Source organism: Podarcis filfolensis (genome assembly GCF_964270895.1).
Source record: "Podarcis filfolensis genome assembly, chromosome: 8".
Classification (NCBI taxonomy): domain Eukaryota; kingdom Metazoa; phylum Chordata; class Lepidosauria; order Squamata; family Lacertidae; genus Podarcis; species Podarcis filfolensis.
Window position 1 is genome coordinate 3,825,117 of NC_139611.1, and position 27,103 is coordinate 3,852,219.

Here is a 27,103-nt window from a genome sequence, read left to right on the forward strand (position 1 = left end):
GACATACACACTAACTCCAGAAAAAAGATCCCAACCTCTCAGGAGTGTGTGCAGCAATATAGATAGAAGCATAGAATTGTAGGGTCATCTAGTCCTTGAGTTCCAAGACACACATGTAGGTTCAGACGTACAGCTTGTAACATGGGCTGAATCTCATCTGTGAAGAAGTGTTTCATACCCATGTCATGATTCAAGGTCATCATGAAATGAGCTTGAATAGCCCTGAACTTCAGGTACTTCAAGGTACCTTCCTATTTCTATTCTTCTTGGCTGCCATGCTAAACAAGCAGAGATTTTTTTTATAAACCAAATGTGATTCAAATGAGATGTAGATTTTTCTTCTTTTTAAAACCAGCCTTCCTTTCAGAGCTGCCTTTGCCTGAAATGATCATGCAATCAAAATCCTACAAGTTCTTGATCAGGTTTCTATGAAATGAGTGCCAAGCTCTCTCTCAATGTACACTTCCTGCCTGAATGGAACCTGTTTGTGGTGATGGCATCTCTCTCTCTCTCTCTCTCTCTCTCTCTCTCTCTCTCTCTCTCTCTCTCCAGTCGAATTGTGGAAGGGAGAGGGTGTTTCTCAAACCAGGATTTCCAGCAGACAGACTCCCACATCTTGCCTCCTGCAACCCCACTGCTTTGTTCACCTACAAGCCCGGAAAGATGCCTGGACTGGGTCCTGCCATATCTGTCAGCCTCAGCATTCAATCAGCTGACCCCAAGGGCCCATCTCCAGGGCACCTGGCTCTAGAAATCCAGGGCCTCAGAACCTGCCCTTCAAACTAAACAACATATTGCTGTGGGATGTGAAACACAAGAGCAGTCAAATACAACATTCCTAGAGTGAACATGTTTACACATGGGGAGGAATTTTGGTCCAGCCAGCAGGTAAACTTCCTGTTTCCTTCTGGGCTGGGACAAACTTCCTCTGCATGTGACTAGAGGTGGGTGTGGCCTTACCTGTGCAGGTAATGACAAAAGCACAGGGCAGGGCAGCCATCTCTTTTTCTCCACATGCATCGAAGAAGCAACATCTGCTTAGCCAAAGATGCTCTCCAGCCAAGAGAGGACAAAGGGACTGTCTCCTTATGAGATAGCTTAGAAAAGTAACATACACCTGGAAACTAAGTCTGCCTTCTGGGATCCGATTGTAAACAGAATGTGAGTGAGTAAACTCTTTTTATACTTTTATAGAAGACTGTGTCGTGTCTTATCTTTTATGAGGGAATAAGGGGAAAATACCAGAACAGTTATTATAGAGGCTTTAGCGAGCCTGAGCAAACGCATCCGCTGTGAGTTTAAAAAGGGGGGAATGTTACTCTGCTGAATTGTGAACTTGTTAACACAAGTTGGAAAGGCTATAATCAAACAATATATCCTCTCCTGCATCCCTGAACATTCCTACAATTGCCAGTGCGTGGACCCTGTCTACACCCGCCTCCTTTCCCCGACTATTGCCTTGAATTGGGACCCACCTCATACTTTGAGCTCAGCTCTACTCCTGGGCTCCCAGACCTCTACTGCTGCTGTTCTGTTTATGAGAGCCAGTGTGGTGTAGCAGATAGACTAGGACCTGGGAGAGATCAGGGTTCGAATCCCCACTTGGCCATGAAGCTCCCTGGGTGGGTGACCTTAGGCAAATCACTGCCTCTCAGCCTAACCTACCTCACAGGGATGTTATAGAGATTAAATGAGGAAGGCAAGAGCCCTGTGCACCACCTTGAGCTCCTTAGGAGAAAGATGGTGGGGTATAAATGAAATAAATAAGTGTAGACACTCACTACAATCAGAGCTGATGGTTAACACAAATGTGATTTCTGCTGAGATCTGGGAGCCTGCATAGCAGGGCAACAAACTTCTCCTGAAGAACTGACTTGGAAGAGCTGCCCTCCTGGGTTATAGCTGTTTCTCCTACGTGCCATATATTTACTTGATAACGCACACACTCCTGCTGCCTCACATCTTGACCTTGTTCCCGGTTCTCACTATGTAGAGTGATACAACTGTACAGCTTGAATGGGTCCCAAGGGCCATCTAGTCCAACCCCCTGCAATGCATGTGCCCCAGGCCCTGAGAGCCTGAGCTGTCTTTCTTTGGAACTTGATCTTGTCTCTTTGGCACTATCCCCTGCCTCCAGCCCCTGGCCTGGAGCGGCCCCTGCTGAAAGGATGCTGTTTTGGGACAGTGAGTTCAGTGAGTTGACTTATCTCTGGACCAGCAACCATCCAGCATCTGCCTCCTACATTGGAAGTGCTCTCATACCACTTTAACAGCCGTGGATTCACCCAAAGAATCCTGGGAGCTGTACTGAGCTACAATTCCCAGAGTTCCCTGGAAAAAAAATAGTATTAAACCACTCTGGGAATTGTAGCTCTGTGAGGGGAATAGGGTAGTGGTTTTTCTAGTGACTCTCAGCCCCCTTAACAACTTACAATTCCTAGGATTCTTTGAGGGAAAGGACGTGTTCTGAATGTGCTTTAAAGGTATGGTTTGTACACAGCCTCAGATGATGGGGCTCTATCTCTTTGGCTTTGTGTCCTGCACACTTAGAGCTCAGAAGAGGGAACCTGAGGAAAGGATATGTTGTACAACAGAGGAGTGCTTTGCACAGAACAGCCAGTCTCCACAGCTCACAATGGGAACCTGAGTACATGACTCACACTTTCTGCCTAGATCCCTAACAGTTACTCCCAACAGCAGTACTGTAGCAAGAATATATTTCTCTTAACATACTCATTTTTGTGTGCATCTTCCCCTCTAAAACAGTTTTATAAGCCATTTCTTCAAATTTTTATATCTCTGTATGTTATTTACACTCTGTATGTTATTTACACTAATATATGAACTCCCCCCCAATATACGTTTTTAAAGATGCATTTCTGGTTGGATAACTACGTCATAAAAATTTAAGAAGTACAAATTTCACAGGATAGCTCTGTTTCAGTCTGCATAGCGGTTCAGAAGGTGTGCAAACTGAACTACTTTCTCCCCCATCCTCACCTTGAGCTGGACCTGGAAATGGACCCTGAGCCCTGAGTGAAAGTCACATAAGCATTGGATCAAAATGCTTAGTCCCAGTTAGTGGCCTGGGTGCTGCACTGGGAATAATCTGCAGTTGCCAAACTGTCTCCAAAGGCAGCCTAGTGTATAACACATTGCAGCAGTCTAACCAGGAAGCTGGCAAAGGACGACTCCTTTGGGGGAATGTGCAGGGTATAAATCTAATAAAAAACAACTACCTCACTCAAGTCCTGCTTTACGAACATTTGCTATGTGAAAATTCACTTAATCTGAACACAAGGAGTTAGTACCTAAACCTTGTTAAATGCACCATAGATTCAGATATGCAGAGACCATTTCCTGGTTAGCTGAGGAAAGGAGGGAGGGAAGGTGAGTATTTGGACAAATCAAAGAGGATTTTCCTGGGTTTTCCTGTTTGTTTGTTTGTTTGTTTGTTTTGCTTTTGGGAGTCAAAATTTCGTGGTCAGAAATGTATTAGAAAATTTCCCATAGGAATCAATGGAAATAATCAACTCGTTATATGAACACTTGACCCAAGGAACAATTTCCAGGGAACACATTAGGTTGTCTTTCCCCACAGTGAATCAGAAGAAGAAGAAGAAGAAGAAGAAGAAGAAGAAGAAGAAGAAGAAGAAGAATGATTATTTCTTCCGATGCTACCATTGTGGTGCCTTACAGGTTAGAAACGTAGAATTGTGGAGTTGGAAGGGAACCAAAGGGTCATCTCATCTGACCCCCATGCAAACCTACCTGGATTCACTTAACGTAAGGCACATAACTACTTCTGTGGCTGTGTGTCCTGAACATGCAGTGCCCATAGTTGGCAAGATGAAGCTACTCCTGGGAATAATGAGACAGGTTTCACCTACCCCTAATAAATATCACATTATAAAGCTGAGCCTGCAAAAGAAGAGTACATGGCTTCATTCCAGACCTCTGCATGCTTCTGGGAGCACACATAGATCAGCTGTTAAACTAGCCTTCAGTATTGGGACGCAGCAGCTTGTACATCCCAAGCAGTTCTCTCCATTATAATGCATGGGAAGCTCTTGTAAATGGAGGTGAGGGGCTCCGTGAAGACAACAGAGAAGGGGCCCCTGAATGAGAGCAGCAGGCTTCACATTTAACAACCATCTCCCGACATTCCCTGTCCCCACCGACCAGTTGATTTATATGCCTCATATTTCACTACAGCAAATCAGAGAGGCAGGAAATAGAATGCTGGAAAGCATTGCAATATCCACAGTGACATCTGAAATCCAGTTATAAAAACCAACATCTAAAATGCAAGCTGCGGACTCACTAAAATGCTTCAACTAAGGCAGATAATCAGATTGGTTATGGGAACAATGTTTGCTAAGCACAGAAAGATGGATCATGACGGTAATAAATTGGCTGCCGAGGAAACGAGCCAATTTCTCTGAGCTGAATGAAAATATGATGTCAAAGCAAATGACCTTCTGGTAATGAAAACTGGTAATATCTCCATTCCTGGGGGCGGGTGGCAGGGGGCATTTGTCTCCAAGGCAAGAGCAGAGTTGTTTTGGCATCCAAACCAGTGCGCCACAAGTTATGGATGGTGGGGCAGGTCCTCTGAGAAGTAGCCAGGGATCCCAAGCATGATCTTATGTTGATTTAATGGGGCATCTAAATTTATTTTTAATAGTATTCATTCATACATACATACATACACTCCATTGCGTCTTACCACCGAGAAGCTCAAGATTGTATAAATGGCTCTCTCTTTTCCTGTTTAATAACAAACAAACAAACAAACAAACAACAACCTGCCCATCTGGCTGGGTTTCCCCAGCCACTCTTAACATAATAAAACATCAAACTAATAGTCATAATTTTATTATTTATTTTATCCTCAGATACCCAACAGACAGTTACAGCCTCAAGGTCACTCAGCAAGCTTCATGGCTGAATTTGAACCCTGGTCTTCCAGGTCATAGTCCAACACTCTGAACCCACTGATTCCCTAGGTGGACAGTGCTGCCCCCTGGGGACCAGTGGAATTCACCTAGGGAGTGTTAAGAGGCAAGGAGGCAGCAGGAAGGTGCTGGACATACAAATGACTAGCAGACTTTGAAAAGTTGGTATAAAGACAGTCAAATAAACCTGCAGTTTGGGAGCAAGGCTAAAACATGCAAAGGTGGGAATGCCCTAAAATCCAACCCTTCTGGAGAGCAGTCCTACAAGAGATATGCAAAATAACTAAACAGGTATTAGAACTCATCCCAGAACTGACCCTACTGAACATCTTCCAAGATCATAACGACCACTCACATTATACAGAGCTTATAACCCACCTACTCTCAGCAGCCAGAAGACTCATATCCATACACTGGAGAGACCTGTCAGGAGTAAACATGGCCCAATGGTCTCAAATTGTATGGGAAACGGCCTTACTAGAAAAGCTAACCAATAACCTGAAACTGACACTGGGACAAATAGAAGAGGACGCCTTCACCCCAGTATGGCTCCCCTATATCACATACACAGCCCAACAAGACAACAAGAAGAATCCACCGACAGCATATGAATCAATCTGGCTTCCCTGACCCAACAACCCCCCCCACTCACAAATGCAGCCAACTACAGACAACCAGCCACACCCTGGACTCCCCCAATCCCTCTCACTACCAAGGAAATGTAATAAGCAAATAGAAAGAGAAGCTACCCAGTTGACAAAACCCCACACATACACTACACAAAGCCTCACCACCCCACCTCTCCTCTCTCCCCTCTTCTTCCCCAACCTTAGACTGTACTCAACACTAATGTCTCACAACAAACGTAACTGATGTGTAAGAAAGACTGCACAACCTGAAAAAGAGAGAGAAGGCATGTACTTTTGTAAACCAAGAAAATATTTCATATAAATAAATAAATAAATAATAAATAAATAAATGCAATCCTTTCATCAGCTCTCTGCAACCATGTGCTTTACTTATCCATCACCCTGCTTCAAAATATTATGACATATCCACTGCCAGTGAAAGTGGCCCTGGTGAACCTCCTTTTGCAAAATGCACAGCTTGCCATGTTTGTGTCAAGAAATTTATCACTGAATTAGCAGCAGTGTGTCCAAATGGGGAAAAGAATGTCTAGCAATCGTATTTTCCTTGGAATCAACCAGCATAAAAGAGGCCAAATTTCTATCTCAGTTGACACAAAGCTCATAAACCACTGAGAGCCATTTTAAAGAAGCTGTTATTGTCCAGTCCAAAATGCTCCCAACACATGCAACACTATCCCTTAGGCTTAGAAGCACCATCTTAAAAAAAAAGAAAAGAAATCAGATGTTTACAGAAAATTTGCTGTAAAAGTCACACTGGCTGCAGGAAATATAGACAGACAAACGAGACTGTGAAATATTCAACTTACATGAAGCAAAAGAAGTTCCAGAGGAGAAAGAAGGCATTAATCAAAATACCCCAAAGTCTCTTACCAGGACAAGATTTATAAAGCTACATAACTGGACAATGAGCTACAAATCCTGATATCTGCCATTTTAGCAGGACAGCCAAACCCCCAGCAAGTGTTACTCTTGCAAGGATGACCTCAGTGTCTAAGATGGCATCGTATTTACATGGAACTGTATGTCAGAAAACGTGATGCTCCCACAGATTCCCAATCAGGTCAGGTAAAGCAGTCACAGAGAATATGCAACACTGCTAAACAGACTTTGGATCCAAATGGGAACAGACCTCTTTGTGGAGAGTGACAGTACAGTTTGAACCCAGTGGATTTCAGAGATGATTTGGGATTTCAGAGAAGCTGCTGGATACCCCCAGAGTAACTGCAGGAAACAAAGGGCTGAACTAGATGTAGCAATATTCATTACTCAGGGGAAACTGAGGCACTGCAACATGACTGGAGGGCGACCAAGATGATAAAGGGTCTGAAAACCAAGCCTTATGAGAAACAGTTGAGGGAACTGAGCATGTTTAGACAGGAGAAGAAAAGACTGAGAGGAAATATGAGAACCAAGTATCTGAAGGGCTGTCTCATGGAAGATGGAGCGAGCTCGTTTTCTGCTGCTCCAGAGGGCAGGGCCTGAACCAATGGACTCAAATGACAAGAAAGGAGATTCTGACTAAAAATTAAGAACTTTCTGACTATCTCAGAAGGTAGTGGACCCTTTTTCACTGGAGGTTTTTAAACAGAGTTTCGATGGCCATCTGTCAGGGATTCTTTAGCTGTGATCCAACATTACAGAGGGTTGGACTAAAAATCAGTGTTGGCCAAACTTGGCCCTCCAGCTGTTTTGGACTACAACTCCCATCATCCCTAGCTAACAGGACCAGTGGTCAGAGATGATGGGAATTGTAGTCCCAAAACAGCTGGAGGGCCAAGTTTGGCCAACACTGGACTAAATGATCCTTGGGATCCTTTCCAGCTCTGCAATTCTGTAATTCTATGGCTATGATGCTCTGATGGGCACAGGGGAAGGGACCCCAATTCTGCCAGGCCCTCTTGGCTGTGGTTTGGAAGATGCTGCTTTCTCAGACTCATCTGAGGGCTCCCCACCCCTGAGAAAAACTGTGTGCTATCTTTAAAGGGCCTGTGGTCAGTTCTGCAGCCACATGCTTCTGCATGACTATAGAGCAAACACAGCTTCTGGGGTAGTATCTTCAGACTTTGGAGGTGATGGGAGAATCACATCCTCAGGCCAGGAAGTGCAGGAGGAGGTGCTGAGGGCTCCCCCGCCCCCCAAAAAGGTAAAGTGACTATAGAGTTGCATGGGTTGGAGCCTTCCTCCAGTTGACATTGGGAACCTGAGCTTGATTCCACCCTAGGACTTCTTCATGCAGCACACAGTTAAACTATGGAACTCCCTCCTACAGGAAGCAGTGATGGCCCCCAACCTGGATGGCTTTAAAAGAGGATGAGACAAATTCATGGAGGAGGAGAGGGCTATCAATGGCTATAAGTCAAGATGGCTCTGCTCTGCCTTCTTGGTCGGAGGCCATAATGCTCCTGAACACCAGCTGCTGGAAACCACAAGAGGGGAGTGTGCTCTTGTACCCGGATCCTGCTTGCTGGTTTCCCTTTGGGGCATCTGGTTGGCCACTGTGAGTACAGGATGCTGCACCAGATGGGCCATTGCTCTGATCCAGCAAAGTCTTCTCATGCTCTTATGTCTTGTTCTTTGCATCTTCTAGGATAATCAGGACACTGCTAGATTGGGACAATGTCATGAGTTCTCTTCACAACCCAAGGATGATTCTATTGCAAAGAAAACACAAGAACTCACGTTATTTGATAGGTCTGAGTTGTATTTTCTGGCCAATCCACCAGACACACCACTCGGCCAGGGAACTCGGCTGTTGTTGCGTAGTAGCCTTGTGGGAATGACAGCAATAAAGCCAGTAACCAGATGACACAGATGACGACCTTGGTGGCTGAGGCCGATAGCCTTGGTTGCAGCGGGCGGATAATGGCCATATACCTGGAAGAGGGAGAAATTAAAATGTAGGAGCAGAAAGTAAAAAAGGAGAAGGGGCTCCTCACCCCCCGTATGTTTCCCCCAATTCTTTAAGGCCAACTTTGCCACCCAGGTGCCCCCCAGATGTGTCGCACTACAACTGCTCTCCACTCCAGGACAGCGTGGCCATATGAAGTTGGGATTGATGGGAACTGTAGTCTAAAGCACCTGGAGGGCACCAGGTTGTGGAAGGCTGACCTAAGGAATGGTGATGTTGGAAGATTCACAACAGATAGAAGAAAGTCCTTCTTCACACAGCACATAGTTAAACTATGGCACTTGCTCCCATAGGAGGCAGTGATGGCTGCCAACCTGGCTGGCTTCAAAGGAGGATTGAACAAATTCAGGGAGCAGAAGGCTTTCCATGGCTACTAGCAAGTGGCTCTGCTCTGCCTCCACAGCAGGAGGCAGCAATGCTTCTGAATATCAGTTGCTGGAAACCACAGGAGGGGAGAGGACTCAGGTCCTGATAGCAAGTTTCCCACTGGAGCTCCTGGTTGGCCCCTGTGAGAGCAGGATGCTGGACTAGATGGGCCCTTGGCCTGATCCAGCAGGCTCATAGTGTTGTTATGATGCAGCCTTCCTCAGTCACCCTCTATTTCCTGAGGGGTAATCCAAGGGAAGATGGAGTAGGATCTTTTTGGTGTTGGCGCCCATGATGCTTATTTATTAAATATCAGTGTTTCCAGATCCTGATAGAGGCAGAATAAAGTTAGCTCACCAATTCCACCTATGCTGTCAGATTGGAAAGGTTACCTGTTTTTAAAATGTTCCAAAATCTTTATTAAGCCAATACCTTTCCAAGAACAACCAAAATGTCCTAGAATTGTGTGCAAGCTTTTCAGTTCCTCAGAACTCTTCATCAGGCTAGATGAAAGGAAGTAAGGAGCAGGAGTAAAGAGACAAAAATGACTGGTTGTGTACCATCTGTGTCTGCCCAAAGGTCTCTTTAGAAGGAGCAGCAGTAGCTTTCATACCCCCCAAAAGAAAAAACCAAAACCCTCTACAGTACTTAATTTGTATCAAGCTGAAGTCTAGTCTTTTTGAGAGGAGTGAGCCAGATGCCTCTGGATCCCCACATAAAAAGAACAGGTGAGCCACAGCTCAGCAGGGCCAGCCCAAGGCACCTCTCTCTGCTCCATGCAGAGGAGTCAAGCAGACCGGCAGCTGACTCTAACTTCAACACTGTTGAACAAGGAGCATCCGCTACCTCACCTGAGGCAGCAGGTGAGTTCAGGGTGGTCAGCACAGTCCATGCACCAATCCCAGGTCTCCCCTCCAACAGAGGGGGGTGGCTGAGGGGAGCTCAGGAGGAGCAAGCAGGGGGCAGCCGACCCCTAGCAGATACCACCTGAGCCAACTGACTCACCCCAACCAATGGAAGAGCAAGCTGTGCAGCTCAGCAGACCAAAGCACAGCATGAGGATTCATGGGCACTGTGTTGCTGACTGCATTATAGGAAATAAAGCTTTTCTGAGCTGACGTGCTTTGCAGTGGTATAACCTTCTGAATCCTCCTTGGCAATGTGTCAGCTTAGCCAGTTGTTGCTTTCCTTGCCTTGGCAGCTCGTGTGATACCCAAGCAAAGCCCAAAAAGTCACATGAGTGAGATGTCAAAGAAAGGCGGGAGCCACTGCTAAGAAGGCCCCCTGCCTGGTTCCCTGTAATTTCACATCTCGCAATGGGTGAAGACCTTCAGAGCCGGACCTCGGTCTCCGGGCTGAACGATGGAGGTGGAGACCAGGTATACAAAGCTGAGGCCATTTAGGGCTTTAAAGGTCAGCACCAAGAATATCAGAGGAGCTGGCTGGATCAAGCCAACAGCCCATCTAGTCCAGCATCCTACCCTCATAGTGCCCAACCAGATGCCTTTTTGGAAACTGGAAAGCAAGACCTGAGCACAAGAGCAGCCCTCTCCCTCCCTCTGGCTTCCAGCAACTGGTATTCAGAAGCATTCCTGCATCTGACCATGGAGACAGAGCAGAGCCATCATGGCTAGCAGCCACTGTTTGCTGTATCCTCCTCCATAAATTTGTCCAGCCCTCTATTTGGTCATCATCACTGCCTCCTGTGAGAGTGAGTCCCATGGGTTGTGTGAAGAAGTACTTTTTTGTTATTTGTCCTCAGCCTTCCAGCATACCCAGCTGTTCCTCTGCAATCTGCCCAGGGTGGCAAACACATCCACAATAAAACTTTTTTTAAAAAAAGCATTCTAAAAACAGTTATCACATTCTAAACACAATCACAGGTTCGCAAACCCACTTTAGAAAACCATGGGTAGGCAAACTAAGGCCCGGGGGCCGGATCTGGCCCAATTGCCTTCTAAATCCGGCCCGCAGATGGTCTGGGAATCAGCGTGTTTTTACATGAGTAGAATGTGTCCTTTTATTTAAAATGCATCTCTGGATTATTTGTGGGGCATAGGAATTTGTTCATTCCCCGCCGCCAAAAAATATATAGTTCAGCCCCCCACAAGGTCTGAGGGACAGCGGACCGGCCCCCTGCTGAAAAGATTTGCTGACCCCTGATCTAAACAAAGTGACTCTGAGCAAGAATCTTCCATTGGACCTTAATAGTAGATGGGAGCTTAGGTGTCAGGCTCATGTTGGGTGATGGTTTGGAACACACAGTTGTGGTGACCGTTCCCAGTCCGCCCTCCTCAGCAGTGACCTGAACCTGCTCAGTGATGGGAAGGCAGAGCCCCACCTTCCAGAGGACTCCAGATCTTGAGCTATGAGTGAATAGAGCTGTATTTATCAGCAGCACTGAAAGAGAATGGGCCCACTGCCAAGCACGAAAACTTAACACTCCATATATTTCCTCCTCAAGTAAAAGAGGAACGACACATAAAGCGACACCACTTTTTCTTATTTTACTATTACATTGTGGCTTTTCAGATATTTCCATGACGACAAAGCATTTCTCAAGTTCAACATGGCACCCAGATGGTGCTTAGCACAAGAGGAAAACAATTGGAAGGAACTGGGTTGTTTGTTGTTTTCCGAAGGGTGACTGTAGAGCTAAAAGAAGGGGCCTCATTCCAGCCTCAATGGAGGCAAGGAGAGTGGCGCAATAAGCACATCTGACATTTTTATGAGATGCTATCCATCCCAACGGGTCCTGAAATGTTCACAGACAAAAGGCCACATGTAAAGGCTATTTGTCCACAAGGGTGATCAGGAATGAGCAGACTAAACTCCACCACACCCATCATAAGAGCTGGATCAGGCCAATGACCCATCTAGACCAGCAGCCTGTTCTCACAGTGGCCAGCCAGATGTCTATGGGAAACCTCAAGGAGGATTCACAAGAGCCCCATCCCCTCCTGTGGTTTCTGGCGGCTGGTATTCAGAAGCATTTCTGCCTCCAGCTGCAAAAGGAGAGGCCCGAGATTGTGTGAGAAATTTAGCAAGTATTTGCAGCAGCCTTCCCCAACCTGGTGCCCTCCAGGTGTTTCTGCTTCCAATTCCCATCAGCCCCAGGCAGCATGGCTGTGCTCCCATTGGCTCTTCTGCCTTATGGTTGTGCTGGCTGGGGCTGATGGGAGTTGATGTCCAAAAACATCTGGAGGGCACCAGGTTGCCAAAGGCTGACCTATGGTTTTCTATGCCTGTGGTGCTGGATGCACACACCCAGAGGAGTCTTGCAAATATAAAACATTAGGAGAATAAAATCTTCACGAGGAAACTGTGTGATGCTTCATTAGAGGTTATTGCTGAAATGTCAGGAGAGGGAGAGCACAAATGGAGCAAGTCCCTTTTCCCTTGTCATGCAATCACTTTCTCATGAAAGTTATGAGTTGTGGAATGGGCCATCGCTTGTGCGCAAACTACAGAAAAGGAAACAATTGCAAGTCAGCTGTGATAAACAGCCTTTTTAAGCCACTGGGAGAATTTTTACAACCTGACTCCCATGTCAGATTTATAGGCTATCAAACTGGGGAACAGCCTCGCACAGCAGCGATCCAATTAAATTATGAAAGCCCAGCCCTAAATGGACTTAGTCGTAAGTCCCCTTGATTTCCATGGTGTTGACTCAAGAGGAAGTGCACTGGGAATCACAGTCAAACACTCCCGAGGCATATTCCACACCAGCTGTGCATCATTTAATTACCGGTATGTCTGCTGCTTGAAATGTTCTCTGAATATTTGGGGAGAGAAGTCACAGCACACAGCTGAACCCTGAAGCATTTTTCATTCCCTTGCCAGGGCCTTGCAAAAGAAGAAAAAACCTCTCACAACAAGCTCAGACTCCATTAGGCCAAGAGACCTCACAATCCAGACGTACCCAGGTCCTGAATGCTGCTTTCATAGAATCATATACTGTAGTTGGAAGGGACCCCTAGGGTCATCTAGTCCAACCCCCTGCAATGCTGGCATCTCAGCTAAAGCATCCATGACAGATGGCCATCCAACCGCTGTTTGAAAACCTCCAAGGAAGGAGAGACCACAACCTCCCAAGGGAGACCACGGTCAAGCAGCTCTTACTGTCAGAAAGTTTTTGTGAATGTTTAGTCGGAATCTCCTTTCTTGTAACTTGAAGCCATTGGTTCGAGTCCTCCCCTCCAGAGCAGGAGAAATCAAGTATGCTCCCTCCTCCATGTGACAGCCCTTAAGATATTTGAAGATGGCCATCATATCTCCTCTCAGTCTCCTCTTTTCCAGGCTAAACATACCCACCTCCTTCAAGCGCTCCTCATAAAGCTTAGTTTCCAGACCCTTGATTATCTTGTTTGCCCTCCTCTGCACACCTTCCAGTTTGTCAATATCCTTCTTAAACTGTGGTGCCCAGAACTGGACACAGTATTCCAGGTGTGGTCTGACTAAGGCAGAATAGAGTGGTACTATTACTTCCCTGGATCTGGACACTAGACTTCTGTTGATGCAGCCTAAAATCACATTAGCTTTTTTTGCTGCTGCATTACCCTGTTGACTTGTGTTAAGCTTGTGGTCCACCAAGACCCTTTTCACATGTACTCCGAGTTTCAACCCTTCCCTCTCCTCTGCTGCTCTCTTCTGCCTCTCCTGCTGGGATTCTCAACCTCAGGTTTCCTCTTGCACCTTTTGAAATGTTCTTCAAGACTTTTCCCCTCTGGTTTTTCCTCCTTCATATTTGTCTTTCATTTACATATTTTTATTGTTTACCGAGGCCTTTAATAAAATAAGAAGAGCACCTGCTGGATCAGGCCAATGGCCCACCTCACCCAGCACCCTCTTCTCTCAGTGGCCAACCAGATGCCCCACTGGGAAGCGCACAAGCACAAGAGCCACTGTCTCCTCCTGCAGCTTCCAGCCACAGGCATTCAGAAGCCTCAATGTCTCTGGCCATGGAGGCAGAACACAGGCCTCATGGCTAGTGGACACTGATAGCCTTCTCCTCCATGAGTCTGTCCAATCCTCTTTTAAAGCCATCCAAGGCTTCAGATGTGAGCCATTTGTTTTGACCGTTTAGGCTACTTTTTGTACTGACAGTTAATGCAGCTGGAATTATTGTATTGTTATTGTATTGTGAACAGGGTAATCCCCCCAAGATGTTTTCATGATAGGTGCTTGAGAAATAAAAGGGCACCCTCTCTTTCCTCGGCTCCCTTTTCTTCCATCCAAAAGGTCCATGATGACTCACATCCTTCTCTGCTGCTGCTGCTGCCTCCTCAGAGCTCCAGTGGGCGGGCAGAGCATCTCCAAGTGGAGCACTGCACATCCCAGAAATGTGGGGGCGGACTCAATGGCGACAAAGGATCCATGCCCAATTGGCAGGGAGAAAAAGCCACAGAGGTGTGGGGTGTGGGGGTGTCCCCAAGCAGAGAACCAAAGGAGAGCCAAGAGGCCTGAGGAGCTTTCAAGCTAAAACAACATAGCAGAAACGCTTGGAAAGTCAGGAGTCAGAAATCAAGCAAGAGTGCAATAAGCAAGGTAGTCGGGAGGAGAGGTGGAGAAAAGGTCACAGAGTGGATAGGACTGCGGGTTGGGGGCTGAACACATGGGCATTAAGAGTGATAGAGAGGAGAAAGGGAAGAGTGTGTGCTATGAAGAAATGGTTCAGAACAAAAGAGCCTGCTGGATCAGGCCAATGGGCCATCTAGCCCAGTATCTTGTTCTCACAGGGGCCAACCAGAAGAGAAGCTGAGCATGCAAGCACTCTTGCCTCCTCCAGGGGGAACTGCAACTGTGGAGGCAGAGCAGAGCCATCCTGGCTAGAAGCCATCAATGGCCCTCTCCTCCAAGAATTTGTCTCATCCTCTTCTAAAGTTGGTGGCCATCACCGCCTCCTGTGGGAGGGAGTTCCATAGTCTGTGCAGCATGAAGAAGTGCTTTCTTTTACTGGGAGAAGGTGGAGGAGGGTGAATATGTGGGAAAGAAAGGGGGTGATGGAAATATCATGGAGGAGAGTAAAAAAGTGTCGCGGTGCTATAAACACTTGAGTGAAAAGAATGGAATTCAGGTGGTGGCAGTGAAAGAACTGTGACTGATGGAGGAGCTGTCAGAGGAGTCATTTGGCAAGCTCTGACTAGGAGAGAAGAGTCCTAAGGGAACAGTGACGGGTCTGAGGGCCATTTCTACATGGTCAGTTAAGTATAATTGGTTTAATTCAGGTAGGTAGCTGTGTTGGTCTGACGCCGTCTATATATGTGTGTGTGTGTGTGTGTGTGGTGTGTGTGTGTGTGTGTGTGTGTGTGGTGTGTGTGTGTGTGTGTGCGGTGTGTGTGTGTGTGTGTAAATGTCCAGTAGCACCTTAGAGACCAACTAAGTTTGTTCTTGGTATAAGCTTTCGTGTGCATGTACACTTCTTCATATACACTGAAACAGAAGTCACCAGACTCTTATATATAGGTGGGAGGGTGGGGTGGGGTTTTTCCTCAGGAGGGTAGTAGGAGATGGGTGATTGATTCAATGGGTATGGTAAACCTGTTGATGACTGTTAACAATTGCAATTAGTCCTACAGGAAAAAGCAAGGGGTAGTATGCAAATGATTAGCATATGTAATGAGACAGGAATCCAATATCTCTATTAAGACCAGGTCTCTCCATAGTTTTCAGTTTAGTGATAAGTTGTAATTCAGCAACTTCCCTTTCAAGTCTGTTTCTGAAATTCTTTTGTAATAAGACAGCTGCTTTAAGATCCTGTATTGATCTCACACAGTTTAATTCACACAGAAATGGGGAAATGCTTATGTGTATTAATGAAGGTTTAACATGAAGAATAACTAAATGTATATTGCTACCATTTGGGTCTTTCCACAGTAGCTTTCTAAGTGGTTGCTAAGCTCCTTAAAGGGTTAATGATTACGTGTTGGTTGCTTTCTAGCTCTAAACTGAATGCAACTTTTGATCATGTGATGAGGCTGTTGTCTTGCAAATTCGCCATCTTGAGAAGGTGGTGGCTTTTCTTTCTCTGAATCCCACACAGAACAAAAGGATGTCAATGGCTCTCCAAGAGCGGCATAGCCTTAAGCAGGGTAAGGCAGGCTGGAATAGGGGAGAGAGAGAGAGACACCTTTTAATTATTGGAGTTGTATTTTATTTCTAAGATTCTGGGTCTGTGCTGGACAGCACAATACATTGTATGGATATGTTGGATGTATCATTTGATGTTTCTGTTTCGTTCTGGAGATTTCAGTAATATCTCATGGGTCTGGACAATGCTTCATTTCCAAAAGGTGTCAGTGATGGTGCCCTCAAGGCTAAGGGGTGGGCCTTCCTCCACCCTCCTCCTCCAGCTGCTACCTAGGAGAAAAATAGCTGGTGTGTGTGCATATAAGCTGGAAGAAGGCTGGGAGCTGGAGACACAGAGACCTGCTTGCTGTGTGCTGGATCCAAAGTTGTGACCAATGGAGAGGCAAGATCTGTTGGGGTGTTAATGCTGTGAGTCCCTCCACCTTATATGTGTGTAAATAAAACCATAAATCCTAAAAACAACCACAGTCTCCTCATTCCAAGGAAACCAGAACTGGGTAAGTAGCTGGAACCCCTGGATTCTCTCACCACTCAGAGATTGGGGTGGCATGTAAGAGCATGTCTCTGTTGCCTGGTGATGAGAAGAGCCTTGATCTCATCAGAGTGAGAGGGTCACTAGTTGTCCCTGGCATAGATGAGACATGTCGGTGCTCTGGAGACACTTGGAACCCCCAGAGATGAAGAGGGGAAACTGTTTCTCACAACTAGCATGTTTCCTTGTCCTTCCTTATTTCCAAGCAGCACTACAGATGAAAGATCCCAAAATACCCTGATCCCTAATCCAGTGGGAGCAATAAACCAATCTGTCACTGGCCCTTCAAGGCCAAAGAGAACCAAGCAGGATGGCATACACAGTGCGCTTGGTTTCCTTCAGCAAAAGCTGGAGGAAGGCTTCTGCTTCCTGCATTTGTCTAAGGAAAATAGTCACCTCCCCTTTTTTGTGTAAAAATGCAGTAATAATCAGGTGGCAATGACATTATGCTTTAGTGTGTTTAGTGTGAGATTCACAGATGGTATCTCACAACAACTCTGCAGAGTGGTCAATATTTCTGCTCTGAATATAATCTGCTCTGAACCCTGAGATAATCAATTTCAGCCTTGCAACTGTGCTGGCACAACCCTCTCAGTCACCTTCTCCAAAAAGGGGGAGCCTGTAACTGGGCATTAGTTGTCACAAACCAGTAAGTCCAAGGTGGTTGAATGTTGATTCAAGGTGGTTGAATCAACACATCTTTTAAGATGTCAACATGTAACTCATCAGGATATACTGACATTTTTGCTGGTCGCTGTTCATTAAATGTTGGCTTTTTATAACATGCCTGTCGACAGACTCATGTTCTGCTCAGGTGTAGCCTGCTACTCTGGTTGAGAAATTGACCTGTCCAGTCAAGGCAGTCAGAGGCAAGATCCAGGGCCAGCCCACCCATAAGACTGGGTGACGCAGCACACTTCAGGCAGAAGAATCCCACAGGGCTGCCCTGACTTTATTCTTTTGCAACACGTGGCATCCATTTATCTCCCATATGAGACACAACAATCAATCACCACCCTAGAGAGACACTTATTGCATTTGTTGTTGTTTAGTCATGTCTGACTCTTTGTGACCCAATGGACCAGAGCACGCCAGGCACTCCTGTCTTCCACTGCCTCCCGCAGTTTGGTCAGACTCATGTTTGTAGCTTCGAGAACACTATCCAACCATCTTGTCCTCTGTCGTCCCCTTCCCCTTGTGCGCCCTCCATCTTTCCCAACATCAGGGTCTTTTCCAGGGAGTCTTCTCTTCTCATGAGGTGGCCAAAGTATTGGAGCCTCAGCTTCAGGATCTGTCCTTCCAGTGAGCACTTCCAGTGAGTGATTTCCTTCAGAATGGAGAGGTTTGATCTTCTCGCAGTCCATGGGACTCTCAAGAGTCTCCTCCAGCACAAGAATTCAAAAGCATCAATTCTTCGACGATCAGCCTTCTTTATGGTCCAGCTCTCACTTCCATACATCACTACTGGGAAAACCATAGCTTTGACTATACGGACCTTTGTTGGCAAGGTGATGTCTCTACTTTTTAAGATGCTGTCTAGGTTTGTCATTGCTCTTCTCCCAAGAAGCAGGCGTCTTTTAATTTCGTGGCTGCTGTCACCATCTGCAGTGATCATGGAGCCCAAGAAAGTAAAATCTGTCACTGCCTCCATTTCTTCCCCTTCTATTTGCCAGGAAGTGATGAGACCAGTGGCCATGATCTTCGTTTTTTTGATCATAGAATCATAGAGTTGGAAGAGACCACAAGGGCCATTGAGTCCAACCCCCTGCCAAGCAGGAAACACCATCAGAGCACTCCTGACATATGGTTGTCAAGCCTCTGCTTGATGTTGAGTTTCAGACCATATTTTGTGCTCTCCTCTTTCACCCTCAATAAAAGGTTCTTTAATTCCTCCTCACTTTCTGCCATCAAGGTTGTGTCATCTGCATATCTGAGGTTGTTGATATTTCTTCCGGCAATCTTAATTCCGGCTAGGGATTCATCCAGCCCAGCCTTTCGCATGATGAATTCTGCATATAAGTTAAATAAGCAGGGAGACAATATACAGCCTTGTCGTACTCCTTTCCCAATTTTGAACCAATCAGTTGTTCCATATCCAGGTCTAACTGTAGCTTATTGCATTAGAGACTTTAATATTTATCATAAACTTGGTTCTACCTTTAAGCTGCTGTTACGCTTGTTTCCTAAGAAATAAGACTACTTACTTGCTATTGATGTTGTTTATTACATGTGAAAAAGCAATAAAAATATACTTTTTAAAAAGAATGTGTTGATCCTGGACCCAGACAGCCATCCCCCTGAAGACATGCCTTAATAAACCAAGAGGGGTTGAGTTTGAGGGGGGCGCCTTGTCTGCATCCTCAGGCTGCATCAGCTGAAACTGAGCCCATGATGTCAAAGATGCTGTTGTGCGGGAGATTGCTGCAAAGTCAAGATTCCTAAGGAGGCGAGTTCAAACAAAGGCTTCTGAAGGGTCTAAATCTTCACCGGGAGCCTTTTTTAGCTGAGCAGAGGGCTAAAAATCTCAGCAACATCAATATGACAAGCAATTCCTAGGCTTGGCACTGTCAGTAGAAGCGCAGGAGGGGCTGGGAGGACCTTTTATCTGCTTAGGCTGCTTTGCCAGTTGCAACCTTATCGAGAAAAAGCAGAGCTTGCCACAATCTTGATTATGTCCAGATTAGACTGGTGTTATGTCTCTACGTGGGGCTGCCTACCTGAAGCTGTTCATTTGAAGGCAATTAGAGTATATAACATTTATTGGGCATGAGTTGAACTAGTTGCCAGTTTGTTTCTGGGACCAATTTAAAAGCTTTTAAAATTTTAAGCTCAAAACAAATTATTTGAAAGGACTGCCTGTACCTGAACAAACCTGCCTGCTCCTTGGGATTGCCCCCTGCGACTCCTCAAGAGCCCACAACCAGGGAGGTCAGATAGGGATGATTTAGCTGTGATTCCTGCATTGCAGGGGGCTGGACTAGATGGCCCTTGGTAGCCCTTTCAACTCTACAATTCTGTGATTCTATCAGAAGTATTGCACTGGCAGGCATAAAGACTGGCTCATTTTCAGTCATGTCCCCATGTTTATGGAGCCCCTTCCCATGGCAGGTATGTGTGGACCCTACACTGATGGTTTTTTTAAATGGACTCCAGAGACTTTGCAACAAAGAAACAAAGTGCCTTCAACTTGATATTTTAGTTAGTTTGCATTTTCCTGCTGCAGTTTGTAAACTTATTGGATTTATTGGTAGCATTTATATTTATATGGGCTTTCTGCTTATACTGCTTTATTGCTGCCATTATAATGTTTTTAGATGTTTTAGCATTTTGTTGATTGTGGTTTTACGGTTTGCAGTTCCGTAATGAATCTGTTTTATCTTTTTTATATGTTGTGAGACAACTTGGGAGCTGTCATCCTTAGTTGCCCTTCTAAGGCATGAGACCTTGGAAATGGCACCAAAGCTCATCATTTTGCTTTCCTTGGTCCTTAGTACATTCCCTTTGGAAGCCCAGTTTTCCCTACACAGTGCTCCATCTATCTCAAAAATGATGCCCCAGAGCTTTGGGGTGTTCAGAGATGGGCCACCAAAACAACATAGGGGTTGGTAAACCTTCTGTATAAGGAAAAGATAAAGCGTTTGCAACTTTTTGGTCGGGAAGGGAGTCAAAAAGACAATTGGAGGAGCATGATAGAGGTCTATTAAAAAAATTACAAGACATCCAACCCCCTGCAGCGCAGGTCATCAGATGAAACTGATTTTCATGAGCTTCTGGTCAGACAAAAGGAACAACTTCTTTGCACTGTGGACAGTTGCTTAGTAGAATTAAGCTGCCTTATCTCATCCGCCCACCAATCCAGCACAATCCACCACCCTTGTGCACAATGGCTCGCAGCTGTTCTCCAGCATTTCAGGTGAGTGTCTCTTCCAGCCCTACCTGGAAATGCTGGGGCTGAACCTGGCATCTCCCCCCAGCATGACGATGCTCCCATCAGCCCCAGGATCATATGGTTGTGCTGGCTGGGGGCTGATGGGAGTTGCAGTCCACAAAGCACTGGAGGGCACTAGGTTGGGATACCACCGGGTTCCAGAGCACCATGAAACCCAGAAGGACAGGCAGCTAATCCCAAAAAGCACAGCCAAAAGGAAACGGACCTATGAAATCGCCAGAGTTAAACTGCAGTGTTAGCCTGTATTGTACTGCCTTGTTTTGCAAAGCGTTTGCCATTTGGGTATGGAAAACCTTCATTCTTTACTTGATATTCAGAGGAGCTCTTGTGCGCAGCCAGCTGAGACCTTACAGATGTTCACGGCAGACCAAACATCTTGTTGAGAAGTGATTCAGACACTCATTAGAACATATCAGTTCAAGCACATGAACAGCATACTGTATTTCCACCTATTTATCACGACACACACACACACAGAGTACCATTGCGAGTTCCTAAGGTGCACGCCTCCTGCATTTCTGGGATGAAGAACGGGGTTGTAGCACAAGGGATGCTTACGAGGAGCTGAAGGGGAGTCACAGGGGCTTTTTGCTCTGCCAGTCTGGGGAACCCCACCTTTACCCCCACGGATAGAGAAATGTGCAAATCTCCATGGGGCTCACCGCATAAGAGGCCAGTTCTTGTGCTGCCACCCTTTGGACCTCTTGTGGAGGAAGCACACAAAGAAGGGCCTCCTAAGATGATCACAGGTCCATCTGCTTGGGGGCTTTGATGGCTGGTAGCTGCTAACCTGGGCACAAACCCTACTTCCTCAAGGGAAGGCAGAAACAATTTGGGAATTTTAATATGGCTCACAAAGGAGACAAAAGGAGGAGCTGGTGTTTGCTTGGGAGGGAACCAATGTTGCTTTAAAGATCAGCTTTGCCTGATCTTCTAAATAAACACATATTCCTCCCCACCCCTAAAAAACAACATCCGATGGTGAGTCTCTCCTCAGACGGATCCTGATTTTGTTCCTGTGAAAGGTTGGCCAAGGAACTTTTGTTCCAAGAAACATTAATAAATTTCTAGCTCTGCTTGTATGCTTAAAAGAAAATTTGGAAGCACCAGAGGCCGTCACTACTTGCAGCTGCTACTCTCTGAGCACCACAATAATCCCTAAAGCAAATCAAGATATTTTTTAAAACAATGCTATTGCCCTTTTTGTAGAGCATCAGAGAGCATTGTTTAGAGAATTACTTTGAAAATGCTTCTCAAAAGTTGGAGTAATTCAATGAAAAATTTTGGTCCTCATCAGGGGATTTGTTCACCTCATTGTCATCATTATTTGGGATATGAATTATAGGAAACCATTTTGAAAGAGTACATTTTGAAAGCTCAAAATCACCCAGCCCCCTGCGATAGAATATTATTCCAGAGAACAACTGCCTGGCTCAAACTTCAAGAAGCTTTCAGAATACAAACACGGCTGCTATTGACAGAGATTAATCACTTGCACTAGGAGAGCATCGGTGATGTGATATTCTGTGTTTCTTTGCCATTTTTCCTGCTGTGGATGAGTAGCAAATGCAGTTGTCTTTGATACTGGTTCGGTATTTTCATAGCAGCTTTTACACAGCTGTTGTGTGCCTGCCCATCTGAGTCATCGGGAGAGGTGTTAATCTTCTAGGGCACATCAAAATTGGAAACACTCTTCTCCCTTTGATGCAAGCGCTAATTTCAGATTTGCAGTTTGCAATCTCTGATCCTTGCATTTGCTGGGATGTGTCAGTGTTGTGAGCTTTGAGCTTGTTGTCTTGTACGCTGAGCATATTTATGTGCATGGTGCGTTTGTCCAGAAAATTAAGTTACTAACTGGAACAGCAAATGTTTCCTACGACCAATGACAGAACCTCTAAGCATGACCTTAGAGGAGCTTTCTGCAACCCAGTGACCTCTAGAAGTTTTGGACTACAATCCCCATCAGCCCCAGCCAGCATGTCTACATGACATGGGAACTGATGTAGTTCAAACATCAGAAGAGCTCTCAGTCGGGGGAAGACACACAGTGGCTGCACATTTAGCCCTGCCCTCGGGCAGTGCAAGTCCCCCTTCTGAAGTGGGGAATCTGGCTGAATTGTGCTGTTAGCATAGGTGTGCGTGTGTGTGAGTGAGCGTGCATGTCTTATTTTCTAATTGTCTTTCCGTGCATTTTGAGACTTGCAAGACTCCTCGTGAGGGCAGCATGTCCAGGAAGGTGGGCTAAAAATCTTTTAAAGAGATACATAAAAACAAATCTCAGGATACACCCCCTGTGCAATTTAGAGCTCTATTCTTCTATAGTTTTAAAGCACACGAAGGAACCTAAAGAGATAGAAGAGTCTCCCAGTTTAAGAACATAAGTAGAGCCTAATGGATCAGGCCAATGGCCCATCTAGTCCAGCATCCTGTTCTCACCATTGCCAACCTGTGGGAAACCTGCAAGCAGGACCTGAATACAGCAGCTCTTTCCCAACTTGTGGTTCCTGGAAACTGGTGTTCAGAAGCATTCCTGCCTCTTGTTTGAAATGGCATTCAAACATAACTATGCATGAGTGTTAGTTAGTGCACGAAAGGGTTAAGACCACAGAGTTAGATTCCTAGAGTTGGCTATGTCACACCCCCTTTTTTTCCGATAAGGGAGGAAGTCAAGCCTTCTCTTCCTGTTCCCTCTCTCATATATCCTCCAACATTTCTCTGATGAAAATAGGGACATCTCATTCCTTAATGATAATTTTACTATTTATACCCCACACATCTTACTGGGTTGCCCCAGCATTCTGAGTAGCTTCTAACATATATAAAACATAATAAAACATTAAACATTTTTTAAAACTTCCCTATACAGCTTGGGGGGTCAGATAACTCCATACCCTCCAGTGAAAATAGAGACGTCCTAAGGAAAAGCGGGACATTCCGGGATCAAATAAGAAACTGGGACAGCTTCTCTAAATCAGCGATGTCCCTTGAAAATAGGGACACTTGGAGGTTCTGCTCTGTTTCTCTCTGCACCATGTAACTGACCGAGGAAGGTGTGTCCAAGCTAAGCTCCAAGCTTAGAACACCTGTCTGAAGCTATCTTTCTGTATTTTCTACCCAAGGGTATTCTGCCTGTGTTCTCCTTGCTGCTGCTTGGATAAATGCATGACTCTGACCTTTGGCTTAAGAGTGTGTGGTCTGTTCATTGCAGGAGAAGTAAAAAGGGAGAAGCACTTTGCTAGTGGACGAAACAGGAAATGCAAAAGGTTTAACAGCCTAAATTCCCATGCTATACTGCAGCTTGACTTTGAAATTAAACTCTAGACTTCCAGGTTGGCGCCTCCGGACAATGGCGGAATTCCTCTGATCGGGAGGAACTTGCTTTGTGGAAATCAGGGTCTGGCCCTGGTGGGGACCCACCAAAAATCACAGGCGGGAGAAGCCTGTGAACGTGGGATTCGGCTGGCACCTTTTGCGCCTCCCCTACTCGCAGGGAAACCCGGTTTCGGGGATCCGGAGCAACGTGGGGTGAGTGACGTGGTGCTTTGAATCGACTGCTTTTTTCACTGAGTGAAGCCGCATCGCTGTTGCCGGAGAGCGCTGACTTTTTCCTGTGGACAATTTAATCTTAAAACAACTACCCGTGAGTAGAACGGAAAATTGGATTTTTAAACGTCTTAATTTGGCACCGAAATGGGGAGGTTCTAAACAGGAAGTCCGCCTCCCCCTTTTGTAAATAGACTGAAGCAAAGAGACTGCAAGCTAAAGTCTTGGAAAGTCCTTTGTAAAGGGTTAAACTTCCATCGGCTAAAATCAGTAAACCCCCCTTGGAGGCAGGAGAAGAGGGGGGAAATTTTGGACCATGCAAGCCTGCAGGAGAGAGAGTGAAGAAAGTTAAATTACCACCGCTCTGAACCTGGAAACGGGCTGCTAGCAAGTTTGACGTTTTGGAAAAGTTCATTGACTGTGAACAAAACGTATGTTGACAGATAGTTAAATAAGAGAAATACATTGTTTCCATTGTTTCCTTCTGCGTTTAAAAAGGAGTAAAAGTAAGTGAAAATTGAAACAGATTTTATTGCTTGAACCGTGCTTAAAAGGACTGATACAAATAGAAATTGTTTCCCTCTAGAGGGAGCCTTTGAAACTGTTACAAGAGTTGAGCTGGGGGAATCTCCAGCTGCAAGATAAAAAATCGCGAGAACCAGGGATTGACCTTGGATCAGTAAGAATGTCGACAGAAGAAGCCTTAGTGATTGCATTATGCAAGATAAGTGACTCATTGGAACAGCTCCATAAGAAGACGGATGTGATGACTATCAAAATTGATAACTTGGGACAAAAAGTGACTAATTTGGGACAAAAAGTGAATATCTATATAGAAACTACTCAGGAATCGATACAGGAATCTACTTTGACACGGCAAATTGTGGAGAAGGCGAGGGAGAAAGTTGTTGTTGTGGAACCTAAAGTAATACAAGTGGAAAAGGAGAGAGCCCCAGCCTCACAGAGGCAGTTTGATGAATATAAGTTGCTGCCTTCCATGACTGAATTTAGAGAAAGTCAGATGGAGAAGGAAAGTTGGATAGATCCCCTCATGCAGGGATGTATTGACATTTGGGACCTGGACTTGGGTCAGGAGGAGATTGGAGTTGTGGGGACCTTCAGATTTGGATGGATTTTGAAACACGTCCTGAAATATCTTTTGGATTTCAGTTTTAACTATGGAGATTTGGCTGAACTGCTGAGAAGGAATAAAAACATTGCTAAGTCGGAGCTTCCCCGAGACCTATTCTTCAGTATCAAAGGAAGGAAATTAAGAACAAGATCAGCAGAAGACAAAGTAAAGTGCATGTATAAATATGAAGAAGATCCGCAGAAGGGACTTGAAAAAGAGTTAAGAGCCTCGGACAGAAGATCACCAGGTTGATGGACTATATGGAATTGACGGAAAGGACTGGCAGAATCCGAGACCAGGGAGAAGAGACGGTGGAAGAAGATTGGAAAAAGTTTAAAGTTTATTCATAGAAATATTGCAAAATTAATGAGTGTTAGAAAAATGTTGGAATGAAATTGCATGGCTTTAGTAGAAATGTTATAAGGAGTTAAGCATAAATAAGTATTATAGTATTAATGGAAAATAAGGTTAAAATAAGTTAAGAAAATTATATGACAGAAAATAGTGAAAGATGGAAAGGAATTGCTGAAATAATTAATAGAAGTGGGATACAAAAAGGGAGGTGAGAGGAGGTCGATGAAACGAGGGAATGAAAGATAGGGCATTGAAATTGTATGATGTATGTTTTTAAATTGTTGTTGCTTTGTTTTATTTAGCCTAATGTGTTAATGTTGTGTATTGTTTATATATTGTATTGTATTTTCTTTCTTTTGTGTTTTTTTCTCCCCCCCCCTCTTTTTTTCTTCTCTTTTTATTCTTTTTTGTAAGGTTTAAAAGTAATAAATATTATTTTTAAAAAATGAAATTAAACTCTACTACTAGTCCCCAGAAGTTTAGCCGCATGTTTTAAATCTAGACTGACCCTGCCAATTCTTTTGTTATTTACCCAGCACACGTGGCTCACAGAGATTCATATGTTTTTTCTTCCCACACCTCTGACTGTGGAGGCAGAGTTTATCCCTTCACAACCTCACAGACAGGGCTAAACACACAGCCCCTTTGCACACGTGCTGCTGCTTTGTGCGAGTAACACAGCTCCAAAGGGAGTATAGTCTACTCTAAAGCCTCTGGAGAGTCTCAGTTGGTGAAGGCTGCTCAGAGATATTATCTGCTTAAAGCTGATCAAAAGAAGAAGTTGCAGATGATCTGACAGGCAGTGGAGAAACAGAGCAGCAGAAGGAATTCTCTGCTAAGTCTTCCTTTCCAATCTCACCTGTGCTCCAAACTCAAATAAGCAAGTCACGTTGGACATAACATCATGTTTGCTGACTGGGAACAGTTGTGGACCACAGGTATGAAATTTATGGCATGTAATGCCTTAAGAGAAAATATTATGAAAATGATATATAGGTGGTACATGACTTGCAAAAATTTACCATTTGCCCGATAATAAATGTTGGAAATGTAAAGAAATTGAAGGTACATTTTTCCACCTTTGGTAGACGTGCCCTAGAATTAAGGCTTTCTGGGAAATGATTTATAATGAATTGAAAAAGGTATTTAAATATACCTTTGTGAAGAAACCAGAGGCCTTTCTCTTGGGCATGGTCGGCCAATTGGTGTTAAAAAAGGATAGAACTTTCTTTATGTATGCTACAACAGCAGCAAGAATACTCATTGCAAAGTATTGGAAGACGCAAGATCTACCCACTCTGGAAGAATGGCAGACGAAATTGATTGACTTTATGGGACTGGCAGAATTGACTGGCAGAATCCGTGACCAGGGAGAAGAATCGGCAGAAGAAGAATGGAAGAAATTCAAAGACTATTCGCAAAAATATTGTAATATTAAGGAATACTGAGTGATGTTGGATTGAAATTAAGGGGTTATCAGCTGTAATGGTATAAAAGAATATGAAAAAATAGTTCTTTTTTGTATATAAGTATAAGTTACAATAATTTAAGAAGATGGATAGAAAATAAGGCTTTTAGCTGTAATGCTATGAGATAAGGATTTGCTGGATGAACAATTTGAA

At 44.9% G+C, this 27,103-nt stretch overlaps 1 protein-coding gene across 1 annotated transcript in view; it reads right to left on the reverse strand.

Annotated features, from left to right (window-relative positions):
- TACR1 (tachykinin receptor 1) overlaps nucleotides 1–27,103 on the reverse strand; it is a 58,533-nt gene that overhangs the window by 25,017 nt on the left and 6,413 nt on the right. Inside the window, exon 2 of the mRNA XM_083629552.1 lies at nucleotides 8,288–8,482. Within this exon, the coding sequence (XP_083485678.1) occupies nucleotides 8,288–8,482 (195 nt within the window). The remainder of the gene's footprint in view (nucleotides 1–8,287; nucleotides 8,483–27,103) is intronic.